This window comes from Pholcus phalangioides, unplaced genomic scaffold (assembly GCF_987345545.1).
Source record: "Pholcus phalangioides strain wild (caught in Gottingen) unplaced genomic scaffold, Ppha-v1.0 ptg000172l_1, whole genome shotgun sequence".
Classification (NCBI taxonomy): Eukaryota; Metazoa; Arthropoda; class Arachnida; order Araneae; family Pholcidae; genus Pholcus; species Pholcus phalangioides.
In genome coordinates this window covers 4443560-4466659 of record NW_028301637.1, presented here as the reverse complement: position 1 = coordinate 4466659, position 23100 = coordinate 4443560, and the positions used below count along the sequence as shown (strand labels likewise).

The 23100-nt window shown below is 38.9% G+C and overlaps 1 protein-coding gene and 1 non-coding gene across 3 annotated transcripts in view; both read right to left on the bottom strand.

The window, feature by feature from the left end:
* The window catches only part of bur (GMP synthase burgundy), a 62363-nt gene extending 43924 nt beyond the window's left edge, over window positions 1-18439 (bottom strand). The window contains exons 1-3 of one of the 2 annotated variants that reach the window (XM_089255894.1): window positions 18184-18439; window positions 7728-7830; window positions 5845-5936 (exon numbers count right to left, since the gene is read on the bottom strand). In XM_089255894.1, coding sequence (XP_089112020.1) covers window positions 5845-5936; window positions 7728-7817 — 182 coding nt within the window. In that variant the 5' untranslated portion in view covers window positions 7818-7830; window positions 18184-18439. Of the gene's footprint in view, window positions 1-5844; window positions 5937-7727; window positions 7831-9704; window positions 9949-18183 lie in introns of those variants that run through there. The other variant, XM_089255893.1, reaches the window with a different exon arrangement.
* Window positions 18440-19608: 1169 nt separating this feature from the next.
* On the bottom strand, window positions 19609-19680 carry TRNAA-GGC (transfer RNA alanine (anticodon GGC)). Its single transcript has one exon. It is a non-coding gene; the product is annotated as a tRNA-Ala (tRNA).
* Between the last annotated feature and the right edge of the window lie 3420 nt (window positions 19681-23100).

Genomic DNA, 23100 nt, shown 5'->3' with positions numbered 1-23100 from the left:
GTATTTTTTTTCAGATACATTTTGGCAGGCGACAATAAGGAATGTCAGAATTTTTCTACCGAAAACCGTAATTGGTGAAACGGGGTTCCAATGGATAGTTATAATCCATCAAACCCCCTTCATCATGACTCTGCCAATTCCTGTGCAGTAGTGCGCTTTGCAATGATAGTTAGATTCTAATAAGGTGGGTGAAGACGTAGGTTCACCTGAGACCCAAGGGGGTTTTTTTTTTGTTTTTTCAAAAGTTTTCAAATCTTCATAGACCTGGCAACACAGGTCGAGGCATGTGTAGAAAATTTTTTGGTCTTTTTAATCGTGCTTTGTGTCCACTGTCGTATGATGAAATCTCCGCAAGGTGTGGAAATTCAGAATCGTTCAATTTATCAAATAAGTTCTTTGCCAGTTTCTTTGCATATGACGTTACATCAGTCACTCCGGAATCACGTCTGATATTAACGTTTCTAACGTACCAAGGTAGTCCGGTGTATCTCCTCAGAGTCTTGTTCTGAAATCTCTCCAGAGCGATGATATTCATTTTCTTCGAGAACAACCAGACAGGCGCAGCATACAGAAGAATCGGTCTAATTGCCATCTTATACAGAATAATTTTATTTCGAATTGAAAGACTTGAGTGCCTGTGGCTTAGTCTGTTGAGCATGACCGAGGCCACGGTCGCCCTACGGATGGCATCAACACACTGCCGGGAGAAACTGAATCTCTTGTCCATTATCACCCCCAAATATTTATTGTGAATGACTGGGTTGATTATAACTCCTTGTACCTCTATGTGTGATTGTTGTGGTAATGAGGACTTGTTAGTGAACCACATGAATTTGGTTTTATCTGCATTCAGTTCAACACGGGTTCGCACACACCAGCGCTCGACCAATCTTACCATTTCTTGCAAGTTTGAAAGGGCCTTGCCAGGGTCCCTATCTGTGCAACAAAGGGCACTATCGTCGGCATAAAGAGCGGTGAAACCCTTAGGGGCAACTGGGAAGTCATTCATATGAAAATTGTGTAGGATAGGACCTAACACACTTCCCTGAGCTATTGATGAACGAATCTGTCTAGAATTAGATATTGAGTCATTTATCTGTACTCGGAAGGAGCGCGAGTCGAGATAATTGCTCACAAATTTGATGATGTTATACGGCATTCCCATGCGAATCATCTTAAACAGCAGCCCATTGTGCCAAACTTTATCAAAAGATTTCTTTAAATCGAAAAAGGCTACTGCTGCAGTGTCTTTATAAATTTTGGCTTCTTGAATTCGTTCTACGAACCGCAATAATTGAGTGGTGGTCGAGTGCTTGCTGCGGAAACCGTGCTGCTCTGGACCGATAATGTTATTGTCCTCTACAAATTTGTGTAGTCTGATGGCTACCACTCTCTCAAAAAGTTTCCCTAATGAACTGAGAAGTGAGATTGGGCGCCAATTCTGTGGATAGTGTAGGTCATGTCCAGCTTTGGGGATGACCTTAACTTTAGCGAGTTTCCATTCTGCCGGAAAGTGGTTTGTACGAAGTAATTCGTTGAATATGTTGACCAGCTGGCGAACCATATTTTCGGGGAGATTCTTGATAGTGTTGTTGGTGATGGTGTCCTGACCAGGTGCTTTTTTCTTTTTGAGGTTTTTGATAATGTTTGTTACTTCTTCAGTGTTCGTAGGAAATAAAGCAGAGGGTTGTTCTGGGGGAATATCCCTAAAGAATACTTGAACTTCTCTGTCAACACTAGCAATAAGCTGAGGAGGAGTGTTATCACATGGAGAGAACTGTCTCTCATATGTGTCAGCAAATACTTCCGCTTTATCACTGTCACTATATACTGTTCTGCTTGTGCCGACAATAGGAGGAATCCTCGAATAAGTGGGCTTACAAGTTTTATACACTTTGTATAACGTGCCATCAGCACAATTTGCCTCACGTAAAAAGCTGAAGTAACGCTCACTCATAAATTCTTTGATTTCTCTAGATACTTCTCTTTTTATAGATCTGTATCTATCTTGGTAGTACGGATTTAACGTTCTTTGCCATTTCCTCCTAAATTTGTTTTTTAATTTGATGCGTTCCTTAATCCAGCGGGGAATACCCAGTGGATTATTAGTGGGAGCATCTCGGGTGGATTCCTTAGCAGTGTTAGTGATGGTTTCTGTGAGAAACAATAAGTCAGATTCAATTTGATCAATATTGCCACCCGTGAAGGAAGGCAAGGTGATTCTGGCCAGCTTTCGCTTAAATAATGGCCATATCACTATTTTCTTTGGTTTACATATAAAAGGAATATTGAAATCCGCTACCAGAAATATAGGGTTGTGATCAGAATCCGTGACAGGTTGAACGTGAACCGACATAGCAAATGTAAGGTTCTTAGCAAGCGCTATGTCAAGAATATCTGGTGACTGGCCAGCCTGGTCAGGAAAATGAGTTGGAGTGTATGGCGCATAAGGTTGAATGCTCTTTCTGATACAAAAATTTTCGAGCACCCTGCCTTGGGTGTTTGTAGAGTACGAGTTCCACAGAAAGGATTTAGCATTCATGTCGCCACACATTATCACTGGGTACTGACAATTGAAAAATTCGTTAAAAAGTGGAATGTCTATAGTATTTCTCGGAGGTTTATAGCACACTCCTATCCTAATTTTTTGATTGTTTACATAGATCTCTATTGCTATTACCTCACATTGTGTCGAGGGAGGTAGCTGAATAATATCATAATTAATGTGTCGTTTTACATATATAGCTACTCCTCCTCCTGGACCAAAGCTTTCTATTTAGAATTTTTCTATATAAACACTTATTACATTAGTTTTCTATTAATTACAGCAACAATCAATCGATAATCTTTGAACATGATAATCACGATGCAGAAATTTTAAATGTTTACGTTAAGATTTAAAGTCAAAATATCAGTCATTATTGAAATTTGTCTCACCAATATGATGATCGGGAAAAATATCAACATGACTAGAAGTCAGTAACGTTCATGTCAAAGCACGTGAAATCGCCACCATTCTCGACACCTAGAATTCACACTGGACCAGATTGCAGGAACCAGATCACCGCAATCACTGACCCAAGCGGCCATCAAACCTCATCATGAGCATGACTATCTTTTCCAGAGAGATAGACAAAACGCCAATGAAGTATGGCACTGAACACAATCACCTCTACAGAACCGGCTTGACATTGATCGGAAGGTGGCTACAACATTGGCTGTTCATCCTTCAGGATATCATGATAAGTGTGAAGACGCACTAGATGCCTTTATCTTCAGCTATTTCATATTGCAAAAACAAAGTGAGCACGAGAGGATAACGTGCACATGTTACAATGGCTTGATTCTATGACTTTATGAAGTTATCATTTCGCCATTTGGAAGGTTTTTTAACGTAATTTTTCCAGCTGACTTAAGTCGCTGTCAACCAAACCCTGACAGTGGTCTGCCAGTCACTTGGAAGTAACAAAAGTTGTAAGTCATATGAGGAGAGCTCATTTTCAAAAAAGGGAACACTTCCACTTTCTTCAAAACTCAATGGTTTCTGCATCTTTGAGATGAGCTCTGTCGGATTATCCAACATGGTTTATTTAAACAGGAATATTATTGGTCGAAATTATGTGAAGTGGGTAGTTTCTACGAAAAAAGAACATAATCACCTTGTTCATTCACTTCGTTATTTTTCATTCAAATACAAATACAATGCCACAACAGGCAAATTGCCCAACGAGGTGGCTGACTTAAGAACATCATGGATCCCTGAGCCATTTTTTGGAGGCCCTACCTACTACTACTACACCACACATGCACCCCCCTCACAACCCCCCTCCCCACGGAACCCCCCAACGAATAGGTACATGCGGGAATGTGCGTGTACGTGTAGTGAAACCTGACGTAAAGTTTTTGTTGTTTCTCTGTAATGCTTCTTATGTGTAGTGCTGCCATCTGCCACAAGTTTTTCAAACTATGAGTGAAGTGTTATGATTGAATGATTTATCGTTGTAGGACTGTTGCTCTCTGTGGCGAGACTTTTTAACGGGGAGATCGGCTCGCATTTGCGCCTTGAAGTTGGGAACCACAGAAAACCAACTTCAGCCGACCACCACTGTGGGGTTCGAACCCGGATCCTCGCATCGCGAGTCCGTCACTATAACCACTCGACCACCACAGCAGCTAAAAGGGCCACAGCTATTCAAAAGGGAACATAACAAAGCAGTTGTCCTATTGGCGTTAAAGGAATTTTCTGAAAATGACACTTTCAAAGTCGAATTCTACAGTAGAACATCTAGATAAGGGACACTCATGGGACCAAAAATTTTGTCCGTTAATGAGGAGTGTTCATGATTAGATAGTAAAGTACATCCCATTGACCCAATTCAAAAAAGTGTTGGTGGAGGTGCCCACTAATGGGAGTGTCAGTTATGGCAAGCTCACTGTAAAATAATGTTTTTTACATTATTCATGAGAGAAAAGTAAAGGTACCCTACTTGGCTAGGTGAAACTTTCTAGAATCAACGGGTGACGTAGAAATTCCCAATTTTTCAGACTTGAGACCAGCTCCAATTTTTATCAAAAGGTTCCAATTTTCTTTCAAAACAGAAATTTGAATGAAGATAACACGAATGCTGATCAAGAAGCATAATATTTAAATATTCTCGTACCACTCCTTTATGCTACCTACAGAGCTATTTTCTACTTTTGTAAAGCAGTTCACTCCGGAGAAAAAAGGTTTTTTACTTCTGCTGTAAATTTAGCAAAATTGGAAATCTTCCCCCTTTAAAACTAAGCTCCTCATATGTCCTGTATGTACATTAATAAAGCCTAACATTAGGAAATAGGAGTAAAAGGAATGACTTTTCAGTGTTCTCATCTTTTTTAAAGTACCTCAGAATTGTGTTTATAAGGAGCATGTGCAATAATAAATGATTAATAATTTATTCCTAGTTGAATTCTTGAAAAGAGAAGAAAAACTGGGGGTTTCAGAATTTTGACGTTATAACAGAAGCTTTCTGATTTTCAAGTCGCTATAACCAAATTTATTTTTATATCTTTTATATTTTTAGCATTAACTCTTTGACAATCACTTGCAATACAGCGAGATTCCCGTTATAACCATACTCGTTATAACAGACTTCCACTGTATTCAAAAGGGTTCAGTCTGATATAAAATAATGCAAAGCATTATCAGCTTCGCACCTTTATATGGTTTAAGGAAAATTCACAGACAATTCACTGCCAGGAAAATTCATGACCAACAATTCACCGGCAACAGTTCGACACAAGTCAGTGAATGAGGAATTACTGAGTGAGAGAATCGGTAAATGATAGTGGTTAGTGAGCAACCTAGAGATATAGCAAGTGTCCTAGTGAGTGAGTGGTTGATCTAGTGGGTTAGTGTCATAATGAGCAATCCAGTGGTAGACTGAGAGATCTAGTGAGTAAGAGAGTGACAGAATGAGTGAACAAAAGAGTAAGTGCATGACCTGATGATTGAGAGTGTGACAGAGTGAGCAACCTAACGAGATGAATTGTTATTACAGAAAACAATGTTAATAGAGCTCACTCACTGGCTGGCTCACTCATTCATTCAGTCATGTCAAACTGTTGTCAGTGAATTTTCCCAGTGATAGATTTTCCATTCGGCGAATTGTTGGTCATGAATTTTCCGTACATGCTTTTGGGAGAATTGAAATTTTCATCGATAACTTCTAGAACTAGAAATTTTCGAATCAAGAATTTAAATAATTCATACAAAATAAAAAAAAAATTAAATCTAAGAAGTAAGATACAAAAACACAGCTGCTGCTCAGTTAACAAAAGTATAGACACATCAAAATAAATTACCTGAATCCTTCACTGACCAGTTTTTCAGCAGAAGTGCTCAGGGGGAGCATTTCGGATTCAACACATAATTCCCTGACTCTCCTGTCAATAACCTTTGAAAGAAAAAAAAAATGCCATAAAAAAATAACAGTTTATTTCCACAAATTTTAAACAAAAATTCTAGAGAAATAAAATAAATCAAAGGCATTCTTTTCCCTGAGTTCACATTATTAGAGGGTCCATTTCAATTTTTTAGTTAAAATCAGCCAGAAACTCAACTGGATCTTTCGACTACAATCACTTAACCATATATATCTTATGAACACTCTTTTGAGGAAATTTCTAACCAATTGGCACATGCCAGAATGCATGGTGCACAGAGCATATTTGAGACCTTAACGCATAGCTACCAACTATGAAGAATGAGAATTAGGGAGAATTCGGAGTGAATTCAAATTCTGTACAAAAACAATTACGAAAGGGATTTTTGAAAAATATACGGATTAATAAAATTAAAATTGTAGGGATTTTTCCCTTTGTAAAAACATGACATCGTGCAAGTCATCGACGATTAATGCCAAGCCGCCAATAATCACCAACATGTATGTTAAATAGGCCTACTTATCATTGCTACTTCTAAATCAAACATTGCCAACAAAAAATGTCCATAAAACTTAAAACGGGACAGACTTAATGGGACATATAATCAAAGCAAGTCATCTCATCAATTTTTGGTGTCCAAAAAACCGAACTGACATTTGGCTATTTGGCAAATTTTGTTTTTTCTCCCCAAAAATTAAGTATTTTTTTGTGATTTGATGAAATGATGACAATTTACATCATGTTTGCGACATCATTTTGGGGATCTAAAAAAAAAATGCCATCTTTTTCTGGGTAAATTGTTTGGGAACAATTTTTTCCCTTAAAATGATTTTCCACAATTGGTCAAAAACGCAGAATTGATGGTAGCTGTTTGGAGAATTTTGTCTATCCCCCTCCCCAATGTTTTTTTTTTTTTTGATTTAATGCAATGGCAACAATTATGCTTGCTGTGTCATTTCAGGTATTACAAATGAAAGCAATGTTTTTTTCAGGTAAAAAGATTCTTAAGGAATAATTTTTTCCCAAAGTTAGGGATTTTTTACAGTCATGGTCAAAATCTGGGAAATTGAGTTTCTCTGGAATCCGGGAGACTTGGCAGTTATGCAAAGATACAAAAAATCAGAAGAAGCTGGTTCTAGAATTCTGAAATGGAAGATTTTGATAAGGCTAAAAAATGAGAAGCATTGAAACCTATGATACAAGTGATACATCGAAAAATAAAAGAAACTATCACACTAGGAATCAGGCCTATGGAATCGAGACTCGTCATTGTGTGTGTGTGTGTGCATACTACTACAAAAATACACATATGTATCTTGTCTGTATTGCTCCATGGATTTTCCAACAAATGGGTACATATTGGAATACGTGTTTATAGCTTGTGAAGTTTATTTCTGAGGAATTATTGTTTTCTGTCGCTTGTCAAGTGCTGCCTTTTTTTTTGTCTGAATTCATAAGTACGCAATGCGACAGGTTGTTTTTTGCTTGCTGAGTTGGCATGAATATTTTAATTGTTATAGATCTGATTGCTCTCTGTGGAGAGATGCATTATCACACAGCCCCCTCCCTTTCCCAAAGCAGCTGATCGCTGTGTTCTAGAAAGCAGCAATGCGCTGTTTGGGAGCCACAGGCTTAACTGCAAGTGAAGTCACTACCTTTCATGTATCTTTGGATTTTGGCATTTAGAAATATTTTAGTTAGTTTGCATATGGTTTTCCTGTTAACATTTCCACAAAATACAAATATATTCATTGCACAAAAATAATCAAGCATAGAAAAAACGGGAAAAACACTCAACTCACTTTTCCATACTGTGCACCAGCATCCAAGATCGCAACTTTCTCCGAATGGAAGATTCCGTTGACACAATTTCCTGCTTTGGTGCCTTGCATGGTGAGATTGTTCCTGCAGGGAGAACGGGAATTAGTCAGAGAGAATAAATTCACGAAAGAAACTATTCATCATTTTTTTTTTCCAATAAGTATTGTCTATACACACTTCTAATGATCAGTCATTAATCAACCTGAAGGTTTTAAGCAACTACATGAAGGGTCCATCAACGATTTGACAGCAGACATCCCAACAAAATGAAAGCGAAATCACATCCTGCTAATTATAATATCAATGCAAAAATGTTTTATCATTTTCAAAAAATATTGCAAGCCAATGACGTAACTTAATCACATCGGATAAACGTCGTGTCACGTATCTCTAAAACATTGGTTCTTAACCATACAAGAAAGAAAAGAAATCACACGTTAATTCAGGAAAAATGAGACAATAAAAGTTGAATTTTCAATTCTTAAAAAGAAACATGAATTACGGACATTTTAACTTTTGTTTGTAGAAATGTATCACGAAATTGATGTTGCTAAAGTTTCTTTTTTGATTAGAATTCATACTTGTTTTCCATTTCGATTGAGAAAAAACACTATTAATAACCACAATATGTTGCAGTGTAATTTAAATGATAGAAAGGCGATTGGGTCTGCCTCCATTACATTTGCAGTTGATTGTGTCTGCCTCCACTACATTCGCAGCTGATGGTGTCTGCATTGGCTTCATTCACAACTGATATCAGCCTCCACTCAATTCGAAGATGAATATGTCTGCCTCTACCTCATTCCTCACTGAAGGTGTCTGCCTCTGCTTCATTTGCAGTCAAAGGTGTCTGCCTCTGCTTCATTTTGTCAGCCTCTGCTTCATTTGCAGTCAAAGGTGTCTGCCTCTGCTTCATTTGCAGTCAAAGGTGTCTGCCTCTGCTTCATTTGCAGTCAAAGGTGTCTGCCTCTGCTTCATTTGCAGTCAAAGGTGTCTGCCTCCGTTCTATTTGTAGCTGGTGATACTGTCTCAGCTTTATTTGCCGCTGACGGCATCTGCCTTAGCTCCATTTCTAGCCGAAATATCTGCCTAGGCTTTATTCGTACCTGAAGGTGTCTGCCTGGGACTCATGCGTGTATCCAGAATGGGGACAATCGTCCCTTCCAAGAACCAAAAATGAGTAGGGGATTTATCTGTCCCGTAAAATATAGGACAACTCAATGAAGCTAAATTGCAAATCATCCCTCTCAACATATCACCCTAGATCCACACCTGCCATTAATCAGGGGTTTTTAATGCATACTTTTATTATATAAGGGGAATTACTATTCGGCTGTAAAAGATAAGTGACCGTTAAGAGAGGTTTTACTGCATATATTTCACGTTCAAAAGGTTTCGTAAAATGTCAATCTCAGTTGCAATGCATCGGTTATAATGGTTATATAATCAGTTTGACTGAACCGCAAGTATGATTCCCTGTGTAAACATTAAGAGAGAAACTATTTCCCCTTCCTTATATTCCAAGTAAACCAATTGGTCTAATGATCAACTTAATGAACTTTATTATTAAAAAATAAGGGATATTTCACGACATAAAATGAGTTATTTTTTCAAATAATCCCTCTAATTATTTCCCATTAGCTTACTTTCATGAAATAAATTCAATAAATACCGTGTAATCTAACTTAGGCGGTAAAACAAAAATCATAAACAGCAATACGGTTTTTAGTGTTACATCAACGGAAATAGGCTTGTTTACGGACATAAATTCATTTTTTTCCCCTTAATGTATGGACGTGTAAGTAAAATTAGGAATAAATAAACTCAATGTAATTGAATAGTTGAATGTGGGCTTGGAATTTAAAAAATAATAGAGTAATTAACGCCGAGTTGAAAAGCAAGTGTATTTTGTGGATTCGGGGGATGGGGGGGTGCATTGAGAGTTAACACTCACTCACCTTCCTTTTTTCTTGCAGTTCTCTTTATTTCCCAGCAGTTTCAAAAATTTCTGTTTGCTGTTGCGACATACTGGCCACATAAAGATTGAATGCAGCAGACGATGGTGATGTTAATTCGAAATTTTCTATTATAATTTCTTGCGCCGTGTCACTTTTTACATAAAACAAACAAAAAAACCAAAAGCCGTGAACCACACAGCAGCATTTCATTCATTCGCGAAGAGGGATTTTTTTTTTCTTCTCTGGTTCGTGTCGTTGCCAAATGCCGCCGAAGTAATATTTACTTTCTTCAATTTTTATATGTGTAATTAACTATATTTTCCAAAACTTTTCTTATTTTATCCTAATCTTATTATTGTGATTTCGAATTTACTATATTTCAGTGTTTTTTTTTCTCTTAGAACTTGCGTACTTTACAAATCTACTTGCGCAGTAAAGTATATGACCATATTTGCTCGAGGAAGCTACGTATAATCGAGACAATCGCCAGTTGTCGCCAAAGATGTGAAAAGTTCATGGAGGAAAGAATAACAGGAGGTGACGCGACCAGCGCCTCCCTTGAGAAAGCATTGGGAATCTGGGTTGCCAGATGAAGCCAGTGATCGTTCTATTAAAAGGACCAAGTAAGCCCAAACAAACCGTGACTTCCCATGCTTTCCTATGAGAAACATCCCCGTTTTTAAAAATCCTTTAAAAATTTACTAATCATTTTAGGAACTCGATTTTTTCCCTCAAATTCTGTGGATATATTTATACAATTGAACGAGAGCTTTTACAATTTTAGTTGTTATTTGTTTTCGAATATTAACTTCAACAACATAGAATCTTTTGCCAAAATAACCAAAATTTACCCATATCTCGTGCCCCAAAATTCCTTCTCGGCATTTTAATTTAAAAAAAATTATGCCAAAGCATGTAATACCTCAGTGCTGAGAGAGACACAATGTTTAAAGACACTTGAACAAGCGGTGTTTGAAAAAATCTGACTTTTTTTTTTTTGCGAGAAACATTATATATGCAAAACATTAGCATATATAATGCCTTTCAGCTGTTTATATTAAAATATTGTAGAAATATTTCCAGTCCAGGTAGAACAAAAACTCGAACAGACACAATTTCAAATTCAATTCGAAACTACTTTTTGTCAAATTTTCGCACACATACCACTTTTTAAAGTGGTATGTGTGCGAAAATTTAGGTAAGTAAAGTTAGGTAGAAAAGTCAGTAAGTAAGTTTAGGTGCAAAGTAATAGGTACAAAATGAAGAAGGGGGAAAAAACAGCCCAAGTGATTATTTTCCGAAATACTATAGGCCCGAGAGAGATGACTTCGCGGCTCGTAAAAAATTATTATTTTATTTTTAATATTTTTTTTCTCAATACTACATCTACATAGCGGAAGGTTCAGATGTGCGGCATATATTCCAGTAATACGTATTCAAGAATATGAGAGTGGAACGGAAGAAGGCTGGTGAAATTTGTACAGCCTACAGGCAGCAAAACCATAAATACACAGTGGCGGAGGACGCTCGAGCACTTCCAGTACTTTGAGGCAGGGTCGTCTTAAGAGCATCATGGGGTCCCCGGGCCAAGTAATTTTTCTGAGGCCCTACTAGGCAAATTCTCGAACATTTCAAAAAGATCTCATTTTTGTGAGGCCCCGTGCCTTAAGACGGCACTGCTTTGAGGCACGGGTACGGCAAAATGCTCTTTGCCCCGGATGGCAAAAATCCTAGCTACGGCCCTATCCCAGGTACTCGAGCACCTCAGGATTGATTCAGAAATCAAAATTCCTCATGTAAAGCTTAGGACGAGCGCCCACGGGCCTCAAACACTTTCGAAATGTCCCGGATCTACTTATATGATAATGATGAACGAAACAAAAAGGCAAAATAAACAGTTAAAAGAAGAAATTATGAAAATTGCATTTTATTGGAGCTTCATATTATTTTAATTAATCATATTTCCATAGACATTAATGTGATACATCGAATTTTTTAAATAAATTGAAGGCACTGAACTAAAAACGTATGACGAGTTGAGAGTGTAAAAAGATCTTCCCCTTTCAAAAATAAACTAAAAATATAAAAACCCTTTATACAAGGATAAACTTTTATCTTTCCCCATTATTGGATCATGTAGATTACCTGAAGAGGCATTAAACAGTCATGGTGCTTAAATTTATTTAGTTATTAATATTTTAAGAGAATTCGATCCAGCAAAACACATGTTAAGTATAGGGAAAAGAGCGGTTTGTTTGGGCTTACTTGTCAGCCCATAGGGTTGCCACAACGGCTTCAATTTTCGTGCCTGATGTCACAAGGGCGTAGCGAGGGAGGGGGACTTGGGGGTCTGGTTCCCCCCCCCCGAAATGTGAGAAAATGACCCAAAAAAGGGAAAAAGATGGCCAAATCTATTGTTCTGTCACTTTGGTCCCCCCACGAACGAAATTTCCGGCTACGCCCCTGTGATGTCACCTCCTGTTATTCTTTCCTCCATGTGAAAAGTTGGCCAATTACAGTGAAACCACGATATAACGATATAAGTGTATGAAGGAATGTCGCGGTGCTCAACCTTTACGAGAGTGAGGGCCACTTCATCGGTTTAAAAACGTGTCGCTGGCCAAAATTTGCCACGGATTATATAGTTTTCTGGTAGAATTTAGTTTTCTGGGAATGTATCAACTTGTGATGTACATACAAGTTGGTGCATTCCAACGGCGCAGTTCCATTGAGGGTAACTTGAATGATCTGCAAATGTACCAAGGGCAGGGCTGAAAATAGATGTTAGGTCAGCCAGGCAAGCACGCATTTTCGCATTTTAAAGGGTGAAAAGATTAAAGGGTGAAATTTGCGCTTCCTCTGGTCATAGGCTGATACTGACTTGGAAGTCTGGGGGGGGGGCACGATGATGTCAGCTCATATATACATTAGATCAGTCGACTCCACCTTTGACGCTGGGGGGGGGGAGGAGGGAATGGCCCCCACACTCCCCCCCGTAGCCTCTGGTCTGGCGCCCCTGGCACCCATATGTTCCCCCCCCCCCCACAAGTTTCAGTTTCAACCGCGGGCAACTTGAGTGATCGGCAAACGGCCTTAGTGCTGAGAGAAAGACAATGTTTAAAGACACTTGAACAAGCGGTGTTTGAAAAAATCTGATTTTTTTTTTTGCGAGAAACATTATATAGACAAAACATTAGCATATATAATGCCTTTCAGCTGTTTATATTAAAATATTGTATTTCCAGTCCAAGTAGAACAAAAACTCGAACAGACACAATTTCAAATTCGATTCGAAACTATTTTTTGTCAAATTTTCGCGCACATACCACTTTAAAAGCAAAGTAATAGGTACAAAATGAAGAAGGGGAAAAAAACAGCCCAAGTGATTATTTTCCGAAATACTATAGGCCAGAGAGAGATGACTTATCGCGGCTCGTAAAAAATGTTTTTTTTATTTTTAATATTTTTTTTCTCAATACTACATCTACATAGCGGAAGGTTCAGATGTGCGGCATATATTCCAGTAATACGTATTCAAGAATATGAGAGTGGAACGGAAGAAGGCTGGCGAAATTTGTACAACCTACAAGCAGCAAAACCATAAATACACAAGGGCGGAGGACGCTCGAGCACTTCCAGTACTTTGAGGCAGGGTCGTCTTAAGAGCATCATGGGCCCCCGGGCCAAGTGATTTTTCTGAGGCCCTACTAGGCAAATTCTCGAACATTTCAAAAAGATCTCATTTTTGTGAGGCCCCTCTTCTCTTGAGGCCCATGCCTCTGGTCTGGTGCCCCTGGCACCCATATGTCCCCCCCCTCCCACAAGTTTCAGTTTCGGCCGCGGCCAACTTGGGTGATCGGCAAATGTGCCGCGGCCTACTTGGGAATGTGCATCGGGTAACTTAAACGATGTGGAACTGCAACGTGTGTCCCTCAAGTGATATGGAAATGTGCCGTGGTTCACTTGAATGATACGTGTGGAACTGCAGCGCAGATCATTTGAGTGATCTATAACAGCTTATAGTTCATTTTCACAAAATTAGCATTGTGATCACGGGCAACATCAGATGACCCCCTAGGGCCACATTAAGCTCACGGACCATGGGTTGAGCATCATGTATGTTGCAGAGGAATTATCGTTATATCGAGAGGCAACTTTACCATCACGTAAAATCACATTTATATTGTTGTTGACATCTTTTCTAAATCGATTTTAGTTGAACCACCAAAAAAAAAAAAAAACCCAATTTTGAGTGTTTTATTCGCAGTAAAACAATTTTGGCTGATAAACAAAATTCAGTTGGGTGTGTATGTCATTGCTTCAGCAAAAAGGTTCATGGCAATACACTTTGGTGTAACACAAAGTAGTGATACCGACAACTTCATCAACATTTTCGGTGATCAGGTGGCACCAAACACCGATATCATCAGACGCCCTCGGAAGAACTAGAGTATGCGTGACGAGTTTAAAAGTATATTCCAAAAAAATATCGTTGTGGTGATTTCAAAATAATTTAAAGAATATCGTTGTGGGGTGATTTCTAAATAATTTGAAAAATATCGTTATAGAGTGGGTTATCGAAGAAAGAATATCGTTGTACTGTACAAGAGAGAATCATTGTTGTTGAGAGAAGAGTTTAACACATCGGACCTTATTCTCAAACTGTGCGCCGTCAACCTTTGTCAGAGACGCGCAGAGCGGCGATCTTGACAGAAGTTCCTTAAAGCGATTTTTTTTGGCGGACTGCTTTGGGAAAGCCGCGGATAAGCGTTGATTAGGGAAAGGGGCGCCGCGGGTGAAAAAAGTTTCACCCCTGTGAACCCCTGTAATTAGACCATAGGCTAATCCTTATGATATCACGAACCCCCTGTAGTGAAGGTCAATGCTCCGTGGACCCCCTCTAGTCAGGAGACTAATTTCGACACCACCCTCCCATAAAATGCCAAGTGCATTTTTTTTATAATTTTTGTATCATAAAAAATTGAATAAATTTGAATTTTATTATACAAAATGCGTGGTTGATTGCAATGTATATGCTATATAAACCGATTTGTTAATTGCAATGCTCTTTGAAGAATGGTAACTCAAATTTCTCAGGCGGGTCTGGTGCCCCGGGCGCTGAACCAGGAGCGGCGCCGAATTCATCCTATAACTGCTTCCTCTACATCAGTGATTCCCAACGTGGGCGTTAATGCCCCCTTAGGGGGCAATGGAATGTTCCAGGGGGCGATAGAAGCCACGGGTATAAAATAGGATCCTATGGGTTGGATTGCGTTGGGGCGATGGGAGAAAAACATTTTTGAAGAAGGGGACGATGGGACAAAAAAGGTTGGGAAACTATGCTCTATATGCAAGGGGCGCCAAAATTCCGGTTGCCCCGGGTGACAAAGTATCTAGTTGCGGCCCTGGGTGGGATCAGAGACGTACGCGGGGACATGGGGGGGGGGGCATGAAAGCCTCCTCAAACGATCAATTTTTTTGATCAAAATTTATTTTTTCAATGCAGAAAATTATTATTTTTTAATTAAAATTTTGAAAGAAAATACATTTATGTTATTATAATCAATTTCGGTTAATATTTCAATGCTATTTGAAGGCCAAGAACTCAAAATTTCTGTTTAAGAAATTCATTGCGACCCACGCTCTAAGCCCCCACATGGTAAACCCTTGGCCCACGGACCAAATGTGGCCAGAGGGTTATCTAATGTGGCCTGCTCCCCAAAATAAATGTTATAAAAATGAACAAAGCGGCACGTTTACAGATCACTTATGTGACTCGACACATTCCTAGATTACTCAAGTGATCCAAAGCATAATTATGAATCACTTGAGTGATGCGTGGCCCGGCTCTGGGGCACTTAAGCGGCCCGGACACATTTCCAAAGCACTTGAAGGATCTGCGAAACATTTAGAGATCACTAAAGTGGCTCTGTAGGGAACTTTTCAATAGGAAGAATGTTAGTTCAGGTGCCCACAAACTAGCGGAAGGTTTTTCTAGTTTTCGGCGCACCGAGTAAGATGCCATTAAGAATATTTCATATTTTTATAAAGGGTGGTTGACGATAAGCATCATCCAACCCCCCCCCCCCACTCTTGTCATCAAAAGTCAGCAAATCGGAACCCCCCTCCCATCGATGCTGACGTAATACCTGAATGACCCCCCTTTTTTGTCAAGAACAGTGCCGTCTTAACGCATAGGCCCACCCGGATAAGGCCTTGACGGGACTCAAGTGAGTGCAGAAAGGGCCTCATGACAATGTGATCTGGATATTATTTTCGAGTATGTAAATTGGTGATACGGTATTTCTAGCAAAGTAAGGGGATTCAGAAGAATCCCTTTGCCTGAGGGTGGGGAGGGGTCGATGCTTGATGCTCTTAAGATAGCCCTGATCAGGAATCAGCCTTGAAAACTATAGTTCATTAAGTGATTGTATTGAGCACAAACCATCAACGGATGGCTTTACAACCGATAGACCACTCTTGTTAGTGGTCAGGAGCTGGGTTCGCGTTCGATCCATCTTTCTTGTCAATGCACGTGAATACTAGTCTCTAGCCACCATTATTAGTTAATTCGAATTTTTCTTTTAAAAATCAGGTCCGCTAAGGCGGAGACGGGAGGCACGATGATGATGATGTCAATTCATGTATACATTAGATCAGTCGACTCCAACTTTAACGCTGGGGGGAAGCATCTCCGTCCATGCAGATCAGTAACTAGAATTTTTGTGAAAGGGGTTGGCTAACATGATTTTGTCCCCCACCTTCACTGAGAAATTCGATGATTTTATAACGATATTTTTGTTCTTTCCTAACCTTGGCCACCCTGGGCAGTTGCCACCACTAGTTCTGACCCTGTTTAAAATGCAGTACATTAATTTCAAATTTAACTCAGAATTTAATAAAGAAGCGTGCAAAAACTGTCATTAATAAGTGAGTTGACGCATCACATGAAACAAAAAAAATTAGAGATTGTACTAAAAATTATGTGGAGCCAGGGCCGCAACCAGATGCTTGGACAGCCGGGACAAGCACGCATTTTGGCGCCCTCTTATAATGTTGAAGGAGAGATGAAAGAATGCAATTTCAACCTCCTGTGGTCTGATGATCGCAACTAGGGAAGCAGGCGGAGCACCAGACCCGCCTGCTTCCCTAGTTGCGGCCCTGTTTAGAAAAGATAGCTTGGCCGGGAAGAACATAAACCACACATAACTTTTACTTTCCCCTCTCCTCCGTTAGGCCGGGATTACACTATAAAAGTTTGATAAAAGTCCTTTTATAAAACTTGAAAAATCCGACCAATAAGGTTATTAGTTACATTCTAGAAAATTCGACCGGTGACCTTATTGGCTGCATTTTTCAAGTTTTATAAAAGGACTTTTACCAAACTTTTATAGTGTAATCCCGGCCTATGGGTATGAACATAGTGTACGTTGGTTTCCGCTCCAGCAAGTCGACACCGTTGTTAATTGGTTAAAAATTCGTAACGGCGCCGACGCGCAGAATCGGAAACCAGCGTGCACTAGTTCGTACCCTTACACCCATGGTTACAGTGCTTTAGAAGAGGGCGCTACTCCTTGAGCGCCAAAAATATTCACATAACTTGACGTTTCTAAATAATTCGACTGTAAATTGAAACCCATTTTCACTCTAGAATATTTTTGGATAGTCGAATAGTCATGAAACCCAATGAGATATGCGCATAGGCGTACGCAGGATTTTATCAAGGGAGGGGTTTTCCATGATTTTTACTCCGGGGGGGGGGGGGGGGAAGGGTTTCCCATGTTTTTTACAATAACACCAAAATCTCAGCTTAAGGAAGGGATTTGAACCCCAAAACCCCTCCCTTGCGTACGCCAATGGATATACGCGCGCAATACCTTTAATACACATTAAATCATCATTACACCATGGGTTCTCAAACTGTCCACGGCACCCCTTTCTCTAATTCAATGGTTTACAACCGGTGCTCCGCGGAGCCCTTGGGGCTCCTTGTGCACTCTCCAGGGGCATCCCCGGCAGCTTGAGAAAAATATAAAAAAAAGCAGTAAAATGTAAAAAAATAATTGTAAATAATTTTAAATAATAAAAATAATTTAATAACTTTGATGAATAATTAAAAAATTGGCCTAAGAGGCTCCGCCATAAAATTCTTTTACTAAAAAGGGTTCCGCGAGTCTAAAAAGGTTGAGAACCGCTGCTCTAATTAAACGCTTATCCTCGGCTCTCCAAAACAATTTAACAGAGAATCACTTCGAAAAACTTTTGTCAGGGCCTGCAACTCCCCGGTACCATTGATAAAGGTTGGAGGCGCGCAGTTTGGGGACCCCTGATTTAGACCTCTTTCAGGGCAGCATAAAACCCATGCTTTGAAATTCTCTAGGCAGGCGCGCGGCTTCGTGATGAGACGCCCCTGAGTTTAAACATATTTTCTCGTTAAACCTTGGGGGGAATGGAAAAATTGAAAAGATAGATGACATACCTAAAAACCTAGAAGAGACAATCTCACTGGATGAAATGTTGAAATTCGTGTATACGAGGACTGGACTCGTTCACAGTAATTTTAATCACAGATAAAATTGTTCAACGAGTTCCACAAGTGATAAAGCTATCACCAAAAATTTTTTCTAGACTGATGGGGTATTGGCGGTAGATAGGAATTATCAGTTACGCAGTGCTAAGAGTATGATGACGCATTAACATCTTGAAGAGTCAGTCGAGATAATCACTTCAGATTTCTCAATCGTTCCATTCGATATAACGCCAATAAGGTTTGTAAACAAGAAAAAAAAACCCATATAGGTGATAAATATCTACTTACGTCATACGTAGATAGTTTTACAGCTGTCTTTACGTAATTTCGCTGCTGATTTCATTAAAATATTTTAAAATGCAGTGGAACCTCGCTACAAAGATACTCGATATAACGATACATCCCCCCCTACAACGATATTTTTTCAAATCTTGTTTGGAACCGTTTACGGTGTAATGCAGAGGTCTTCGACCTTTTTCCTAGTCGCGAGCACTGACTATACCCATCATCTAAAGATGAGCATCCTTTTTTTTTTCGGCATGTTCGACATACTGAATGCATGAAATCAGGACAATTTTAATCCTAGATTGCAATTTGTACAATGTGTTCAATCGGGACGTTGATCAAGTGCTCGCGAGCACGAAATCAGACACAGATATAGAGCACTGTGGATGCTTCAGAAATCACCGTGGTGCTCGCGAGCAAGAAGTTGAAGATGTCTAGTCTATATTACTCCTCTCGATACAACGATATCCTTTACTACATGCATTGGCGTACTCAAAGGACTCCCCCCCCCCCCCCGAGTCAAGATTATAGTGTTATTTTACAGAAAAAACTTAAACCCCCTCGAGAAAATTCTGCGTACGCCTATGGCTGCATGCATTCCCAACCCATGGCGCTCGGAGTCATCCGATGTGGCCTGCGACCTCAAATCTAATTTTGTAAAAATGAACTGAGCAGTATAACTATAGATCAGCTAAATGACCTACGGTGCATTTGCGCATCACTTAAGTGGTACGCATCATATTTCCAGATCACTTAAGGGACCACCGGCATACTTACAGATCATTGAAATGATCTGCGGCACAGTTTCAGAACACTTAGGAGGTCAGCGGTACAGTTCCACATGACTTAGGTGGCCCGCACTGCTAAAAGTTGAGCACGATAAACACCCCTCTATAACGATATTTTTTAACAGATTTTGAAACCGCTACAACGATTCTTTTGACATGGACGACAAGCCACCGGATGGCTATATATATATGACATGATGTCGCTGTTCACTTGTTAATGCTAGAGATACAGAAAACTGGATGTTCTGAAGATTTATCTTTTGAGATGTTGATTTTTTTAAAGGAGGAAAAAAATCATCTCTGCCTCTACCGGGAGTCGAACCCGGGTCCCTCGTTTGCCAGACGAGTGCTCTCACCACTAAGCTACAGAGGAGATAGAGATTTTCCTTTCCATTGCATATATACGCTCCAATGTTTGAATACAATTGTCAGAAAAAAGTTTTCTTTCTTTACGGCTAACACAGTGGCTCCGAAAGTGGGGTTGTGACCCCACCGAGGAGGGGCGGTTCACATTGATGATTTAGAGTAGTGGTTTTCAAAGTTTTGCCAACTGTGGCTCTCTTGTAGCGCGTTTATCCACGGCTCCCCAGACTAGTCTAAGAAAAGAACCACTTCAAAGCACTAAATAAGCAGTCATATCCAACAGTTCACTGCAATGTCCTTGGTAAAGGTTGACAATGCCCCTAGGAGATGCATTGTGCACTTTGAGAACCACTGGTATGCAAAAATGAGCAGCCAAAACAGCACCACGCTAGAGATAAGCCTATCTGTAGTATGATGTTGGCTAAACAAAACATTTGTTGGAAGATGAACAAGGAACCCACACCTCTGAGGCGTTCGGCCAAAAGAAAAGTGAAATGGAAAAATGTGTGGGTGGTAAAGATTGAAAAGATCCTTTACAAAGAGAAGGAACCTAATTTTTCAGCAAGATGCACCCAAGCTCCCATCACTTATGCGATTTCAAACCTTCCTGAAGGATGGATGTAATTAGACAAGATATAGTGCAGCTTATATATCTGTAAAGACTGGCTGCACTTTCTGGAAGTGCAGGGAAGGAGGTGTATTGCGATGAATTAAGCACTGAATAGCATTTCAAAAGTATTTACTTGCACTTATATTTACGGACTCACACTTTCCCCTAAAATAATTTCAATGTGCAAAAATCTATGAGTGAAAATACAGTCATCAGAAATCTGTCAAAAAAATGCTGCCCCAGTAAACATGCTGGCCTAGGCAACTGCCTCGTTGCTTTATGCCTGGCCCTGCATGTGAGTGACCTAGGGAAGTGTGTAAGCATGCAAGTATCGAAGACTGTGCACACTTGTGAGCGGCTAAAAGATTGTGTTAGAGACAGAAGCGTATTTACAGGGGTGGAACTAAGTGGGCTATAGTACAGGGTGACAAACTTGAATGAGTGGCCAAATAAATTAGAATACGGGAGAAGGGCGGAAAAATTTGTGCAGCCCACAGGCAGCATAACCATAAGTATCTGCCTGTCTGTATATACATAAATGCTTTATGTGTTCTTAAGTGTCAAAACCGATTACTAACACCATTTAACATCTAAGAATCGCAATGTGCATCACTAATTTACATTTAAAATATCACAAATCTACACTATTTTTTTTCCTGTTTCAAAATAGTGCTTGACTGATTTACAAATACAAGGCCAAAACAGGCAAAATGCTCAACGAGGTAGTTGAGAAAAAGACGCTCATAACAAATATGGATGTCATGTTTAAAATACAGCAACCCAATTAATAGTGCAATAAACAAAAATGATTTATAGCTGTCTAAGTATGGATACCTTCTTGATTTACTCTACCATGTTTATTATACTTCTTTTTAACATATCAATTGTTAGAATTTACTGCCCCCAGGGGGGGGGGGGGTAAGCTATTCCATCTATTAACAACCCTATTAAAGAAAAATTCTCTGCAATACCACAACCCAGGGCTGGCAGGTTTTCGAAGCATGACAGTTTTTGACGGTTTAAGCTGTCACATCAAAAAACTCAAACATTGCTTTTTCATTTTTAAAATTCCCACTGCAAATACACATGTTAATTGTGTGTAATGTTTAAAAAGTAATGTTAAACAAAGAATAAATACTTAATATGATTGTAAAATAATTTTATACTCCCTACAGAATTATTTTGGACAATATATATGTACCGTATATACTCGTGTATAAGCCGACCCCCCCACTTCAGGACCACCAAAACCGCAATAAATTGAAAACCCATGTATAAGCTGACCCCAAAAAATCTGTGCATTTTAGAGAAAAAAAATTCTTATATTTTCATAGAAAATGAATAGCTTGCGGAAATTTATAACAGAAAATGATTCAATCTTTTTAAGGCGTTTCTTCTGAATCTCCAAACTCATCGTAATTCATCGGTACCTCACAGGGTGCAGCATCTTCGTTTTTATCCTCATCTGAACTGTCATTGCTATTGTCATTTTCAAAGAGGATATCATCTTCAGTTCCGTCCATCGCATTGCTGATGCAACACTTTTTGAAGGATCAGCGGAACGGAATTCCACGCCTCATGTACCCATTGGCACACTAGGCCAATGTCAGGTTTCTTCAAGGCACCACTGTTTGTAGTTTCTTGATCATCGGAACTCATCCATTCGATCCACAAATTCCTCAAATAGTCTTTGAGAGGCTTGTTGATGCTCACATCTAAAGGCTGTGCAAGCGACGTTAGCCCACCTGAAATCAAGGCCAATGATGTTTTTGATTTCTTTGCCTTAGCTTTGACATTATCGATTCTGTGGGGTTTAAATATATCTCATACCAATAATGCGGGGCTCGATATTTTCTCATCAAAAACTGACCCGAGTATAAGCCGACCCCCCTACTTGAGGAAAGAATTTTTCCACAAAAAAACTCGGCTTATATACGAGTATATACGGTATTTTTTTCTGGTAAAATATACAATTTGAATAAAGCATAGCATAAAAGCTGAAGTAAAAACTGGAATGATTGTATATTCCTCAATTCAAAATGATTCTTGACCTTCCAAATTTTCTTCAACTGCTTCTATATGTGTATAGATATAAAAGTAACGTACAGCAGATATAAACATCTGCTGCTCTCTTTTTATAACAGATAGGTGTTTAAAAAATTACTTTACACCATATATGTAATGTTAATTTCAGTTATTAAATTACCTAGATAATCACTGAGATACTTAAAACAATGTCCTTATTGTGCATAATGTTAGAATATATATCTAGTAATCAAAATACTAAGTTGTAGGACTGAATGTCCTTTAGTTTGGCAGTGTTCTGATTGTATACGATGCTTAAGAAACAACTGTAGCTTATTCTTAGTGCAAAAGTAAGAATATCCAAATATGACTACAATATGGTATATTTACTAGCATTTATATAATGCAATTATTGGTTTTCCAATTAAAGCTGTATCTGAATGTGAAAAACAATGCTTTGGGTATAAAGTTGTGCCAGCTCTGATTTGATTGAAAATACTCTTTAAAATTCTGGATTTTAAACAACCAACCTAAGCTATTTTTAGGTGAGAATAAATGAGTTTAATTATTGTATTAACAGACGTTGTATGAGAATTTTTATATGAAATAAAACTTTGGACAGATCACAAAATTTATAATATATAAATAGATATTCTATGCTATAACTCAGCAATTATTTAAAAATATAAAGCTTTTTAATCAACATAAAAGGAAGTGTTTTATTTAACATATCTATCAGGTTACAATAATATTCAACAACATTAGACAATAAGTTTTTAGCTGTTTTAATACTCA